Below are 15,714 nucleotides of genomic sequence, written 5' to 3' on the forward strand. Positions count from 1 at the left end.
TTTACCGGGACCCGCAAGTTGAGGCTTCCCTTCCTAGCAGGAGGCAGGGACGTTGGCCCCGGCGCCTAAGGACGTCGTCGAGGCGCATCCCCAGGGGTGGCGGCTCGCCCCCTCCGCGCGGTGCCGGCGAGGGGTCCGGTCAGTGCACACGACTCCCGGGGCTCTCCCCTCCCCGGCCCTGCCCCGCGGGCGTCTCCGCGGCCCGCGTCCGCCGCCAAGGGTCCTCGCCCCCTGCCCGGCGCGTTCGCCCCAGCCCAGGGGCCAAGCCGGGCTCCTTCACTCCCCGCTTCGGGCGCCCCTGAGGTGCCCAGCCACGAGGGCGCGAGGCCCCGGGGAGCAGCGGGGACGGCCCGGAGTGCCGTGAGAGGCCGCCGGAGGGCGCAGCGGGCCACCTCGGGCAGGCGGCCGCGGGGGGGCTGGGGCGCGGGCAGGACGCGCGGAGGCGGGGCGGAGGCTCCCGCCGCCGCCTCCTCCCGGACCTCCTCCGCCTCCGCCTCCGCCTCCGCCTCCTCCACGCCCTCCTCTCGCAGCCACCGCCTCCGCCGGACGGAGGAGCCGGGAGTCCGCGGCGCCGGCTCGGGGCTGCGGGATGGGGAGTTAGCGCCACGGCGGCGGCAGTGGCCGCGGCGCAACCGGCCGCCGCCCCCGGGCCCGTCCCGCCGGGGACGCCGGGAGCGGCCAGCCAGGCCCGCGGGCGGCGGCGGCGGCGGCGGCGGAGCTGGGCAGGTGGATGCGGCTGGAAGATGGCGCCCTCGGGCCCGGGCAGCGTCAGGCGGCGGTGCCGGCGGGTCCTGTACTGGATCCCCGTGGTGTTCATCAGCCTCCTGCTCGGCTGGTCCTACTACGCCTACGCCATCCAGCTGTGCATAGGTGAGTGCGCGCCCGCCCTCGCTCGGCCCTCCCACCGCCCCCGGAGGGCCGGCCCGGCCACTCAGCGGCCTCTGCGCTTGCCCCTCGCCCCCTCCGCCGCCCACTAGACAGTCCCGGGACGCGGGGACGCCGAGCGCACGGCGCCGCGCGCCCGCTCTCCCCAACCCGGAGCCTGTCGCTCCCCGGGCGCCGCCAACTGGCTGCTTCTCGGCCGGCGCCGCGGCCGAAAACAGCCTCGCGGCAGCCTCCTTCCGCTCGCGCTACCGTCGCCTTCCCCTCGCAACTCTCCGGCTACGGTGTCACCTCCACCCCGACGCTCGCGCAGCCCAGCCACCCCCGCCCTCGGCAGGACGGCACCCGGGACAACGGCGGTGTCCGCCGCCCCAGCCTCCGCCGAGGGGTGAGGCCCGGGGAGGCTGCGCCGGAGGCTGGAGGGCTCCGAGCTGGGCCCAGGATCTGAGCTGCGCCAGAACCGCGCGGGGGACGGTGGCCTCGCGTGTCAGAGCTGGCCGTTTCTGGTTGTCCTTAATGCACTTTAAAAAAAATTGTGACAGCCCACAGGGGCGTTTTTGCTGCCTTTATGATCTTTGAGCATTGCCAGTTGGACACTTGCTAGTGAAGAGGTGGAGGTGGGTGGGTGGTCAGCTACTATAAAGTATTTTCGAAGATATATGCAGTACGCAAGACCGTAATTTACATGTTAGAATAATAGAAGGAAGAAAGGAGGCGACCATCTGATGTTTCTTCATCCAGAGAGCCAAGTGGCTCCAGTCCAAGTTTTAGGCTCCAGAATCGGTTGGATGGGGTATTTGCAACGCTGAAGAGGAGAAGAAAAAAAGTTGATTACGCACGATTAGGGAATACAATTCTGTTCCTTAATGTAAGCCGGTTTCTACCTTAGAGGTTTTGTGAAAGCTCATCTGTGTTATCAGAAAAGGTGATAAACCAGAGGATGAGCTTTCTGCCAGTGACTTGTGAACGCTTTTTGTGTTTTGTGTTTTCGCCCTCCGGAGCACTAGCTTTCCGTGAGGCCAGGAAAAAGGCTAAGTGGTGGCCTGTTTAGTTGAACCTTCTCAACTTAAGCGTTTTTGCAAGCTGGAAGATTCAGTCATGGAATCTTCTCTGAAGCCATCTTACCTCAAAATGTTGCCCCTTGTGAGAAATAATAGGTGTCAGAATAATACACCAAAATAATTACTGGCATAACTTTTAACAGAATTGAGACTAACTTCCCATTTCATATAGTTTTAAAATTTGATATTATTACTATATTGTTTATTGAATTTAGAAACTATTTCAGTACAAAAGTAGCTTTTAAAAAAAAAAAAAAAAGGATTGGGTACCGAAATCATCAAGACAGTGCAACTGAGTATGTAGCATTCAAATTATCAAAAATGTATAGGAAAGAATTTTCAGAAACATGTACTTTTTGTATTAACTGTTAATATTAAAACAACTTGCCTTATTGAGGTATACTGAAATGTTACATAACCATTAGAAACGTTTGTTGCATTTCATTCCTTCTCTTAGAAGCAGTGAGCAGTTTCAATTACTGTAACTGGTGCAAAAGAGGAAAGTCTCAGAAGGCCTCAGTTATCAAAACAGGCAATTTATTCACCTACATTATCACATTAAGATAAGAAGCTTAGCCTGATGCAGTCTCATGCCCATCAGGAAGAAACACATGAAGGCTGGGAGAGCTTTTCTTCCCTTACAATGACCTCTGCCCCAGCTGAGTTCTACATAGTATGTCTTACTGTATTGAGTGGACAGGTGATGGGGGAGGAACTAAATGGAAAACCGCTGTTTTATCTGGATATTATTTATATTATTTATATATTTTTATTTTAACTTCGGTAAGTTTAAGGTAAATCTAAAGTATCCATGAAATCCACATCACTATTTTAGTAAGTGAAAATTTGACTGAGAGGGGAATGCCTCTTTTTAAACTGCCTAGGTGACATGGCCTGTTTTTGATACTTTCCCTGGAGGTCAAAAGTGAAGTCTCGTATCATTTCTCGTCACTGCCTCCCTCGCCGGGTACAATGCCTGTCATGTTGAAAGCAATCAATAAATAGCCTTGAATAAACAACAACAACAAAATGAGTCAGAGACAATCTCTCTGAAGTTGTCAGAAAGTAGTTTTTATATTAAAGCTATAGAAACAAATTGTAAGGAATCATATGAAACGTCTAGATCCTAGAGGCAAGAAGACAGAGAAAATTGAAAATGAATTTGATTCTAGACGCTGTGACATTTTAGGAGGGGTAAGCTCTAAGAGCTTGGATAGCCTTGGTTGGGTGGGAAGTTGAAATTAACTGTAGAGCTCCCTTACAGGCACTGGGAGAGAGGGCCACCAGTGTGGCAGGCACACAAAACCAGGCTTCTCTCCTTTTCACAGACAAAGCAAAGAGGAATGCCAACCTTCCCTACCCCCCAGCATTATTCGCATCTCTGACGGCCCTGCCCTTTGTGGATTCTGTTTCTCTTGAAAGTTGCTGTTTACCATCAGATTTTCCAAATTTTACTCATAAAACATTGGCCAGGGTTGGGACCAGAGGATGGGGGTTGGAGGTTGGGAGTTAGAGTGAGTAACAAACAGAATGGAAACACAGGGCGGTTTACCCTGGCCTTCCTTCTGTATCTGCTGTCAGCAGAGATGACCCTGAATATAAATTACTTTGTGCCCTTTGCTGAATTAACTGCAATTTAGGAGTAGTGCTTACCCTGGTATCCTTGGAAACCAGAGATAATGATTCTCATTACAGTTAGTTTCTATATTTAACGACGTGGATGTGTGTGGCTCTCAAGGCACTTTTCAATTAGCATAATGTTTGCTTAGTGTTTGTATTTTAGAAAAAATAAACTCATATCTCTTTTTGGAATATGTGTACATAAAAAATATATGGGATGTACATATATTGTATGAGAGTCAAGTATTTGGGGTTAGTTTCCTTCCTCGTCTGCCAAAGAAGAGATAAAACAGAGCTGCTGCTGTTTGTGATCATTTCAGAACATGTTTATCTAGTTAATTGATTAACTGGTCTCTTCTAGTCCCTCCTTCTGGCTCCTACTGCTCTCTCCACTCCAGCTTCTTTTGTGTCTTATCTGTCTTTTGATCCCTTTAATTACTAGTTAGCTCATTTTCCGTAAAGTAAGATAAATTCAAAGGGTAAAATTTGTAAGGTGGGTAATTAGGATGCAGAATAGAGGGAATGAGGGTAATCTGCAGGCATGCTTGGTTCAGGGAACATACTAAGCACAGCTTATGTGTTCTCCAGATCCATTATGGCAGTCATTGTGTTAACTTTGTTGAATACGGTAACTGAAGTTTTCCCTTTTAAGTGCTAACATTTAAAATTGTTTTAACTATTTTTATACCTTTAATTTGATAATAATTTCAAAGTTACAGCAGAGTTTCAAGAATAGTACCAGAAAGCTCCACATACCCTTGTTTAATAATTTTGGTTTCCACTTTTCTAAAATGTATTCCTTCCGTGCCTTCACCTTAGGCAGGTGCCATGGAACATTTATTATTAAGTTGTGTGCTCATGTGGTTCTGAGTTTGCTTATGGATTTACTGAAGTCATTTCAGAGAATCATGAAGATTGCTGAAAGCTTAAAGATCATTTAGGCCAACTCTCTCTGGCGTTTGTAGATGCAGACATGAAATGTCCAAGAGTTGCTACCAGTTCTATGTCCTTTTTCCAAATTAGCCAATGTGACTTCAGCTTCTGTGGTACAAATGTTAAAATGTCTCCCTTTCCTTGCAAACCCCTCACCGAATCTCTCTAGCCCAATGAACTCCTTTAGCAAGTTCATTAAACTTTATTGTTGTTGTTTAATAAGAGTTAACACAGCTCTGAAAGTAAGGGAAACAGCCTTTATATAATGATTTCAGACTTTTCAAAGGGTTTACAGTTTGGGCCAGGTAGTTCCAACCACTCAACACTACTGTTGTAGCACAAAAGCAACTTTAGATAATTTAACAAATGGGTGTGACTGTGTTCCAATAAAACTTAATTTATAAAAATAGTCAGCAGGCCAGACGGCCCTTGGGCAGTAGACTGCTGACCCTGGAGTATGTTAGAAGTTAGACCATTAGAATACTGGGGTTTTACTCATGGTTTTGCAGTCTTTATTATTAATAAACACCTCTCAGAAATGACTGCAACCTTTTATATTCCACAGTGATTATTGAAGATGTTCAAGAATTAAAAATTAGTCTACATACTTAGGCATCAGTTTAGGAGATAGAAAATTACGTCTTCCTTCTTTTAAGGACATCTTTAAGGATAAAACATATAAAACCTCATACGTGGATTCTGTTATGATCTACCATTAATTCAAGGCCATTGCACGTTCAAAGATGGAGACTGAATGGGGCTCTAAGTTGTTTTCCATCATGAAATGAATTTGAGCCCCACAGAGAAAGAACTGTGTTTTTGTTATTGGTAAACTATCATTTTTTAAAATTATGCAGGACATTAAAACTTTTTTAGAAAAAACTACTGACAAATGATCTTGAGAATACAAGTGTTACAAGTCTATAATTATTAAAATAGTTTTAAATGACACAGAAAGCACATCCATAGAAGATGTACACATGCTAAATGTTTAATGCCTAAATACTTAGAAATTATTTCATGTTGACAGTTGATTTAAACTATATTAGTTCTTAAACTTTTCTTGATATTATCAAATACTTTCAAGATTTTTAATTGTCTAAATAGAGGGATAAGAACTCAACATTTCTTCAAATCTAAAATTCAAATGTATAAAATGTGATATACTCCACATTCTTGACCTATGTACCATTTGACTTTAATATAAATGGTCAGTGGGAAAGGAGAAAAAAAGACTCTGCTTAATGCTTTCTTGGTTCCATTTAGTGTGTTAGAAAACTCTTTTTAATTTATATATTGGACAATGCAGCATTACTGTTTGCTATTAAATCCTATTAGAGATGACATAGGTAACGCAGTTACCATGGTACTTAGCATGCAGAGTTGCTCACTAAAAGTCGAATGAATTAATGTCTGATTTTTATGAAACAATTGTATAACGTAAATAGGTTAGAGAAGAGGGTCTAGAAGTCAAAACTCAATTTAAAGTTTGTTGTGGAGAAAAAAAGTTTACTTTCAAATGCTTACTGAGAATGCCGTGTCCACGCCATCAAATTAAATACTTGCTCAAGTGTTTCCAGTAGTTAAGCAGAAGCTGAAGGGATGGTTTCTTAAGTCAAGATAATTGTCTCTAGAGAAGGTGCATTTCCGCAAGGTTAGGAAGAGGCCAGCTTCCGAGGGGTCTGAGCAGGGTCCATTCAAAAGCGTTTATTGAACCTTTGTTATGTGCTGGGCACTTGTTCCCCACAGAGATGATTTAGAGGAGAACTGAATAGACATCTTTTCCTCACAGCTAAGGGGGAAAATTGCCTCTGGAAAAACAAAACAGAACAAAACTGAAGCCTTCCCTCCAGCTTGCGCATGAGGAGAAGGGTTGGTAACTTTCAAAATGCGGCTCCCGTGGCACAGGGGCAGGAAGGAGAAGTGGAAAACGCAACACCCCACTGCTGGGAGCCTGTGAGTTGGTTGCTGTGCCAGTGTTAAATCAGAATGAGCAATACAGCAGGTTAGAAGGGCTGACGGAGAGCACTTCACTGGTAATGCCTGTCGAATCATGTCATCCATCTGCCACAGACAAATAGCTCAGAGCGAGATTATGACCAGCAGTTTTTGCCTCAGCTGTGTACTCCGTGGTTGTTTCAGTTGCCTCATTTCTTACCTAATGCTTGGGCCACTTTTACTCTGCTCTCAGCTTAGGGCCTGTGACTTGGTGAGTAAATGTGAGAACTTCCTGAACACAACTCATTGAATCCACAGGAAGACTGGAGAACCTAGCTTAGAAAATGAGCAGAAACCAAGAGATGGTGGGTGAAGCGGAGGTGACGTCATACCCTTGGAAGGAGCTGCTGCCCTAGTGGCCAGCCATCCCAAGCACTGGAGCCATCCCTGCGCCTTGTGACTCCATAAAGATGGTTCTGGGAGCATCGGCTGGCCGAGCTGTTGTTGTGCCCACATCCCAGGCAACAGGGCTTATTTAGCAAGAGCAGGTGTTTGATCCCTTTGGCCTCCATGGTAGGAAGAAGTGCCGGGGGAGAAAAACCAAACAAACCAAGAAGAGGAATATTCCAGAGATTAGTGTAGATGAAGAGATTCTTCAGTGAGAAGATTCTCAGTGATCTTTGTTTGCTTCATTTGTTTTTCTTTTTCATCTTGATGGAAACTTTGTGGGTTTTCTTCTCAGAAAAATGGAACCAGGACTTACATGTTGTAATTTATACTGCTGATTTCATGCATTTTGACTGTTGTATCACATCGCTCAGCCTTCTTTCCTCTAGGAAGTGGTGAGTTCGTGGGTCCCCTGAGACTCCAACATTGTCATGACTGGAGAAATACTACCTCATCTTACTTGCAAAATGATAGATTTGCCATAGATTCTTAATGTTCTCCGTTGGGCAAACAATTTTACAAAGATCGTTTAGAAAGAGTCTTAAAAGTATGTGGAAGCCTACGATTTTATATTACCATGTAGATATAGAACAGAGAATTAATAATAAAAAGCATAACATAATCGAATTAATTTCTTTAATAGTCCATTAAACATTGTTGAAATATTTTTCTCTAATTCTTTTTAAGGGTAATTTTATGTTATCTTAATTGTTATCTCAGTCAAAAATGCTGAGAATGGAAAAGGGTGGAATTTGCAGGGCAGGGGGTGGGGTGAGGGCAGCTGGGAGGAGGTAGGTGACCTGATTTCTTAAGAAGCATATGTTAGCAATGAAGTAACCGGCTATGATTGCCTGAAATTTTTCCTTTCAAAATTAAATCACATTTGAAACGTTTGTGTAGCATTTTTCCTAATTTGACTTTTCATCTGTGACTTTTAAATTCAATTATAAATGTTTGTGCCAGAAATGTTAAAAATCCATTTTTATTTGGGAGGCACTGGAGCAAAAATATCTGCATTTATCATCTTAGCGCTTCTCTGCACTCTAAAATGCATACTTGATGGTAGTTCATTTTAGATATGTTGTTGATTACATTTTTAAATGCAAATGAAAGAGAAGTGCTTTTACAGATGACTGAGCTTTATTTCTTTGCCAGTATTTCTCCATGGTATCCTGAAATTTCTCCTCATGTAGAGTGTCAATTAAGCTTTCCTGCTATACTTAAAGTATTTTGACCTCTGGATTTATTCACTAGCATCACCACCCTAAAGGAACAGCATGGTCCAGATTAGTTCGTCAGTAAAATAAACACCAAGCAATAATCAAAAACCCTTTTTCTCTACATCCTTTAAAACCAAATATCCAAAGAGTACAATAGTTTCAAGGTAATTTGTTTATCTTCATGGTCATCTTATAATAGATACAGTCCTTGTAAAAAGCAGTTCACGTATTTACAAGAACTTTATAGATTTATTTGATTATAACTCGGTGAAATTTGGCAGACCAGAATGCTTTTGTAATGCTTATCTATTTTCTTATATTTACAGATAAAATTAAATTTCTGACTCTGTTCCTATTGCATTATGTAAAAAATGGATTTTCACTGTATTTGAATGCGTATGTTTAGAATGAGGTGACTGAAAACCCAGACCAGATTGTGTCCCTGATGGTTTTGGGGGCCCAAAGGTCATCTCAGGAGAGGTAGTAGGTGGCTGAATCTGAAGTGTGGCTTTTCGCCAAATTGGTAGGGATGTGAGAGATGGTGCAACTTCAAGTACAGTCTCTGTAATGTCCGTATAATTCACATTGGGAATATGATAGTGGGAAAGACAGCCTGCTTCAGAACAGCTGATGCTGAGCCCTAATGAGAGACACCTGGTACCATTTACCGACGGAGGAAAATGATTTCAGTGTTATGAGCCTCAGACTGTAAGTCCCAAGCCTGCTCTGAATTGCAGGGACTAATTTGTGATCAGGTTTTTTACTTGGTGGCCAACTCCATGTGACATGTTGTAGGAAGAAAGGCAGTAAGGGATGTATGTGCTTAACTATGACTAGTGATTATACAGGACACCTCCAGGGAGGTCCGTTAATGTGAAGGGATGATAGGGCAGAGACCAGCTGGACTTAATCAAGGTTTTAATTGTAGCATATTTTTAATGAGATGCAGCTTATTCCAGGACTAGGACATACTAAAAACTAAGATATGCACAACTGAGAGCTGTCTGTCGGTTGGAGGGGGTGGAGAGCAGTGATTCACTTGGAGGCCCCCATAAACTTGCATTTTAGCAAGCAGTTTTAAAATCCAAGAATAGAATGCATTTCAAACCATCCATAATTTATTGAGTACCTCCCTAATTTGTTCATTCATTCAAAAATATTTGTTGCTTCCCTGGTGGCGCAGTGGTGGAGAGTCCGCCTGCCGATGCAGGGGACACGGGTTTGTGCCCCAGTCCCGGAAGATCCCACATGCCGCGGAGCGGCTGGGCCCGTGAGCCATGGCCGCTGGGCCTGCGCGTCCGGAGCCTGTGCTCCGCAACGGGAGAGACCACAACAGTGAGAGGCCCACGTACCGCAAAAACAAAACAAAACAAAACAAACAAATATATATATTTGTTAACGGCTCTTAGAGTTTACATTCTAGTTGGAGGATAGGAAGAACAAGAGACACAGTAGCTTATATAATGTGTTAGAGGCTCCTAAGTATCATGACAACAAAGCAAAAAAGCAGAGCAAAAATGATTGGGAATGCCAGTGGAAGTTTTCCTTTTTTAGGTTTTAGATCACCATAATAAGTCTAGTTGTCATCTGTCACCATTCAAAGATATTACATAATTACTGACTATATTCCCCACACTGTACTTTGCATACTTGTGACTCATTTATTTTGCATCTGGAAGTTTGTACCTCTTAATCTCCCCCACCTATTTCTCTCCTCCCCCCACCAACCTCCCCTCTGGCAAACACCTGTTTGTTCTCTGTATCTAGGACCGTTTAGTTGTGTTGTTCATTTGTTTTGTTTTTTAGATACTACATATAAGTGAAATCACATAGTATTTGTCTTTCTCTGTCTGATTTATTTCACTTAGCATAATGCACTCTAGGTCCATCCATGTTGCTGCAAATGGCAAGATTTCATTCTTTTTTATGGCCAAGCTATATTCCATTGTATATATAGACCACATCTTTTTATCCATGCGTGTGTGTGTGTGGTGGGATGGTCAAGGAATTTAAGCAGTGACTCAAAGATGCTGAGGGATTGAACCATGCTTGCACTGGGAAGAAATGCATCTCAGGCGGAGGGAACCGTCAGTGTGGAGGCCCTGAGGCAGGAGTGTGTGAGCGGGTTAGAGGAGGAACACAGTCATTTTGGCTGGAGGGGTGTGAGCAGGGGGAAGGGACGTAGGTGACAAGGTCAGAGAGGTGCAGAAAAGGTACAGATTATGGGGCCTCCTAGGCCATTGTGAGGATTTTGGCTTTACTTGGGGTGAAACGGGGATCCACGGCAGAGTGCTGCGTAGCACAGTGACGTGCTATGACATATGTTTAAAAAGCTCATCCTGGCTGCTGCGTACTCTGCGCTGTCTGCTTCATCAATCCAGGTGAGAGATGATGATCTGTCAGACCACGGTGGGGACAGTGGGAAGGGAGAGAGGTTGCCAGCCTCTGCATTTATTTTTAGAGACAACAGGATTTCCCGACAGACATTTGGGAGTTGTGAAAGAAAGGAAGGAGCCAATCGATTCCAACGTTTTGGCCTGAACAGCTGGACGAATGGAGATGAGCTGAGATGCACAAGATGTAGGCAGAGCGGAGCTGGGTGGGGATGGGGTGACGTTAGGTCAGCAGCGGTATGTGGACATGGAAACAGAGATGCTGAGTGAGCAGTTGGGTAGATGAGTTTGGCATTGGGAAGAGAGTCTGGACGGGAGGAGTGAATTCGGGAGTCCTCAGCGTTTAAACCGATGTAAAGACTTAACATCGGATACATTTCTCCCAACAAGAGAGTGAACGTAAACTGAGCAGAGACGAGGACCAAAGATGACCAGCACTGAGAGTCGAGATGAGTAGGAACCAGCGAGGAAGCCTGAGAAGGGACGACTAGTGAAGTGGAGGAAAACTAAGAGGATGTGGGGTCCTGAAGCCCAGGGAGGAGAAGGTGTCAAGGAGGAGGGAGCAATCGATGTTGACAGATACGCTCATATGTTAAGTAAAATAAGGACCGAGAATTTAACAACGTGAGATTGAACTCTTGTTTTAATTTATTACTGACTATGCTCTGAAGACCCCCGAATTTAATTTTTAAAGTTTTACCAAAATGAAACACATATACCAGTGGTGTGAGTCGCTGGGCTATCTGGATTCCTTCAATGCAAATTAAAAAGACCTTATTCTATTAGACAAGCTTAACTTTCTTATTATCTGAAGATTACCTATAGAAAATTTCATGAGAGCAGTAACCACGTCTGGTTACAGTTGTAGCCCTGATGCCTGACACAGAGTAGCATTCAAGACATACTTTTCTTCAGTGAATGGATGCCCACTGAACTTGTTTAATTGAGCCTTTTGTGATCGCAGTAGACATTTCAAGCTTCAAAGAACATGAATCCTTTATGAGAGAATTACCTGCTTAGCTTTTTATTATTTGATCACTCAGATGTTCATAAACGAGTTTGTAATATTTTTATAGTTTCAAATTATTATGGGCCAACTTGTACCCTTCCCCCCCCATTTCATATATTGAAGTCCTAACCCCCAGTACCTCAGAACATGACTGTATTTGGAGATAGAGCCTTTAAAGAGGTAATTAAATTAAAATTAGGTCATTAGAATGAGTCCTAATACCATATGATGGGAGGAAATTTGGACACACACATATAGAGGGAAGACCATGTGAAGACACAAGGAGAAGTCAGCCAGGGAGAGAGGCCTCAGAAGAAACCAAACCTGCTAAATCTTGATCTTAGATTTCTGGCCTCCAGAATTGGGAGAAGATAAATTTCTGTTGTTTAAGGTACCCAGTCTGTGGTACTTTGTTATGGCAGCCCTAGTGAACTAATACACAAATATAATAATCAAATGCCTCTTTTTTTCTTTCTGAATATTGAAATGTAATCATCTATAATAAGGATTTAGATGACAACATTAATTTTATAACCCATTTGAAAAGTTAAAAGATTAAGAACAATTTAGAGTATGCAAAATATTTGCCCTAATATATAAATGTAAAATAATCACTAAAAAAATGAGTGAAATGCATTTGCAGGAAGCACTCAGACTTAGCCAGCATTGCCCAAAGATGCTACATTCCATTTTTAAAGTTTTCAGCTAACTAAAATCTCCCCTGATTATGCTAAAATTTTTACCCATTTTAGATTAAAAAATAAAAGACTTTCTAAAATATTCAACTCCCCCTTCCTCGCCCCAGCCTTCTTAAATAGAGTCTGCTGTACATAATTTAACTTGAATTTGAAGCTGTCAATCTGAGATGGATACATGTTTGCAGTTAGTATCCAAAAATACCCAAGACCCTTGAAGCCTTTGGATTTTGCATTCATTCACTGAAAAAGGCCAAGGAGGTGTGGAATTTGTAATTTTGCCTGGGTGTTCTTCTGAATCTCAGACACTGAGAATCTGGGAAGACTCATGAATGAACCACTTCAGTGGAAATGCCTAGCTAGACATCTGCGTCTTAACAAAGCTTTGTTTTTCTTTACTTACCAGTTCTGAGCTTACTTTCTTGAAAAGATCAAACAACAAAAATCCTTCCTTGTAGAAATAACCAGAGATGAGAAAGAAAACTTTAGCTACAGGTGAATATTAGTTTAATTTGTGGTTTGGGAATAGTCTCAGGAGCAGGTGATTTTTAAATGTTTTTCTTGTGATAAGATATACGTAGCATAAAATTTTGCCATTGTACCCATTTACCACTTTGACTGCATTTTAAGTGTGCAGTTCAGTGGCATTGAGTACATTCCCACTGCTGTGCAACCATCACCACCATCCATCTCCAGCCATTTTTAATCTTCCCCAGATGACACTCTGCATCCATTAAGCAATAATTCCCCATTCTCCTTTTCCCCCATCCCCTGGCACCCACCATTCTACTTTCTGTTTCTATGGTTTTGACTATTCTAGGTACCTTGTATATGTGGAACCATGTATTTGTCTTTTTGTGTCTGTTTATTTCACTTAAGCATATGTCTTTAAGGTTTATCCATGTTGTAGCATGTGTCAGAATTTCATTCCTAATGACCTATAATATTCCATTGTATTATATACCACATTTTGTTTATCTCTTCATTTGTTGGTGAACATTTTGGTTGTTTCCACCTTTTGGCTATTGTGTATAGTGCTGCTGTGAACATTCGTCTGCAAATACATGTTCAAGTCTCTGATTTCAGTTCTTTGGGTCTATACCCAGGAGTGGAATTGTTGGATTATATGGTAATTTTGTGTTTAATTTTTGAGGCCTGCCATGCTGTTTTCTTGGAGCAGGTGATTTTGATGGAACTGTGATTCCAGAGAAGCCTGTATATACCCTTGTAAACATATCTAAACTTGAAGGTCTCTGGAAGTGTCTGTGAGGTCCATATTCAATGTCACCGGAGTAGTTTTTAACTACCTTGCCCTTTCACAGTGCAGCAGGAAAGCTGGTGGTCAGGGAATTGTGAGCAACTCCATTTTGCCCATGCAGTAGCTTTCTTCATTCCTAGGGACTGTGTCCCTCATAAGAACACCGGCCATCAGATACGGCCAAGGCAGAAATGTTGAGAGCTGCTGGCCTACTGTACGTAGTCTAAAATTCAACAATTCTTGGGTAACCAGAGCACTAATGATAACTGGTAGAAATTTTATCTTTTTAAAGAGCAACATGTTATGAGTTTAAATGGTACATATACTGGGTAAACATGAGCTGGTGGCATGAGCTGGTGGGGAGAAGTCGAGGAAACATACCCGTGTCTGTGGGTGCGTCAGTATCCCACGGTGTTAGTATGAGCTAGGTCCTTATACACAGCACAGGGAGTGAACACGATTCATGAGTGAATGTCAGGGTATTTGTTTTGCCTGCCGATCTAGAGTAAGTGACAATGGTTTCAGGAACAGAAAGCAAAAATCAGCACATTAATTGGTGGAGAGATACAAGTAGGAAACATGAGATGCAACTCACACATTGAGCAGAGAAAGGGACTCAGTCCAAGTATTGATGACTGTCTTAGTTCTGTACACAATGGTGTGGAACTTCCTGTTTACATGAATGAATACATCTAGTTATAATTAGGTGGTACTTGTATACTACTGTGCTCTTATACTGTGCCTTAAGCAGTCGTAGGACCCGTCTTTCATCTGTGACCCGCCAGTTTACAACTATGTCAACTTTGCTTTCGCTGCAACTGAATATGGGTACTTGTCACTGCAATTACTGTCCGGCGGGCTGGGCCAGTGCCGTTGGTAAATGCAGTGTAGAGTAAGGGTGTGATTTGCTGCAAGTAAGAGGAACAAGGCACACTGTAATTCACGCTGAGATCAAAGAAAGATGGTGTGTGTGAGAAGTTTACGACATGAATATATGACAGTGAAGTTATAAAAGAAAATACTGACTCATCCTTCAACACCCAGCCCAGAAGGGTGAGTCAGTGAACAATTTAATACCTTTGCATGTTTTCATAGATACTGCGACTCAGTATCTTCAACACCCAGCCCAGAAGGGTGAGTCAGTGAACAATTTAATACCTTTGCATGTTTTCATAGATACTGCGACTCAGTGCTCCACTGCGGTAATTACTGCTGGTGCTCATGTTGTTTTAAATCCTTTCAGTCATCCCTTCAGGTGTGCCACTGTAAATTCTCTTCTGATGAGCATCATAAACACAAAGGTTGGCATTACAGCTTTGTACCGTTCGTTTCTTTCTCTGGAGTACTATAGAAGTGTCAGATAATTTACATGAACCTAGAAATATCGGTTTAATTTTTAAATATGTTACATGCGCTCTGTTATAAGTGCCCTGGTCATTTGGTACTCAACATGGAGCTGCGAACCCCGGGAGATAGTTTTAGAAGGTTATCTGTTTCCATGGAGAAGCACACAAGAAGCACTGATTTTTCTACTTAATAAATCAGAAAGCTAATGTTCAGTAGTGAAAAAAAAAATTCTCTCAGTATTGTCCTCTGTGATAATTCTGAGTACACCAGGTAATAAGGGATCGATCTAATGACATTAAAAAATACACTACAAAAAGTGTTTCCATCTGATCTTATATGTGTATTTTTAAATGCTGAAATAACCAAAATACAAGTGGGAATTTTGCTTACTATGAATAAATAAATACATACATATATAAGAAAGGTGAGTAGTTACACTGAGCAAAATAATCATTAAGGCCCTTCCAGTTCTAAAATTTGGGTTCTGACTAATGAGGGGGATGTTTTCAGGATTTAGAGTCTCTGCTTGACCTTCCCCCAATAGTAGACAAGCATTATTTGGGAACCGGGGAGAACTTTGCTGAAGGTGTATTGTTCACACCAGCCTGCCTGATTCAGAGGAGTCGGTCATGCCTCTCAGGGCCAAGCCAAAGAAGGGCATGTGGAATCGGCAAGGAAGGAGACTGGCGTTGAAAAGACCCAGGCGTTGCTGGAACTTGAGTTGAGCTGTATCCACGTGTGGAAGACGGGGGACCCGTACAATTCTGTCTAACAGGGTAAATAAACTCACCTGCCTTGAAATCTGTACAACTTGCTGGCACTGGGAATCTCCTCTATTTTAACTGAGACAGAGGGATTATAGGATTCCACTGAGTAAGCTTTGAAGCCAGGACACTAAGCCAGGGACCAGC

The 15,714-nt window shown here is 43.1% G+C and overlaps 1 protein-coding gene across 2 annotated transcripts in view; it reads left to right on the top strand.

Moving 5' to 3' along the window:
- The first annotated feature begins 553 nt into the window (after positions 1–553).
- Positions 554–15,714, top strand: part of ZDHHC2 (zDHHC palmitoyltransferase 2) — a 69,195-nt gene continuing 54,034 nt past the window's right edge. The window contains exon 1 of one of the 2 annotated variants that reach the window (XM_082608741.1): positions 554–870. In XM_082608741.1, coding sequence (XP_082464867.1) covers positions 744–870 — 127 coding nt within the window. In that variant the 5' untranslated portion in view covers positions 554–743. The remainder of the gene's footprint in view (positions 871–15,714) is intronic. The other variant, XM_082608740.1, reaches the window with a different exon arrangement.

Source organism: Mesoplodon mirus (assembly GCF_964341445.2).
Source record: "Mesoplodon mirus genome assembly, chromosome: 20".
NCBI classification, from domain to species: domain Eukaryota; kingdom Metazoa; phylum Chordata; class Mammalia; order Artiodactyla; family Ziphiidae; genus Mesoplodon; species Mesoplodon mirus.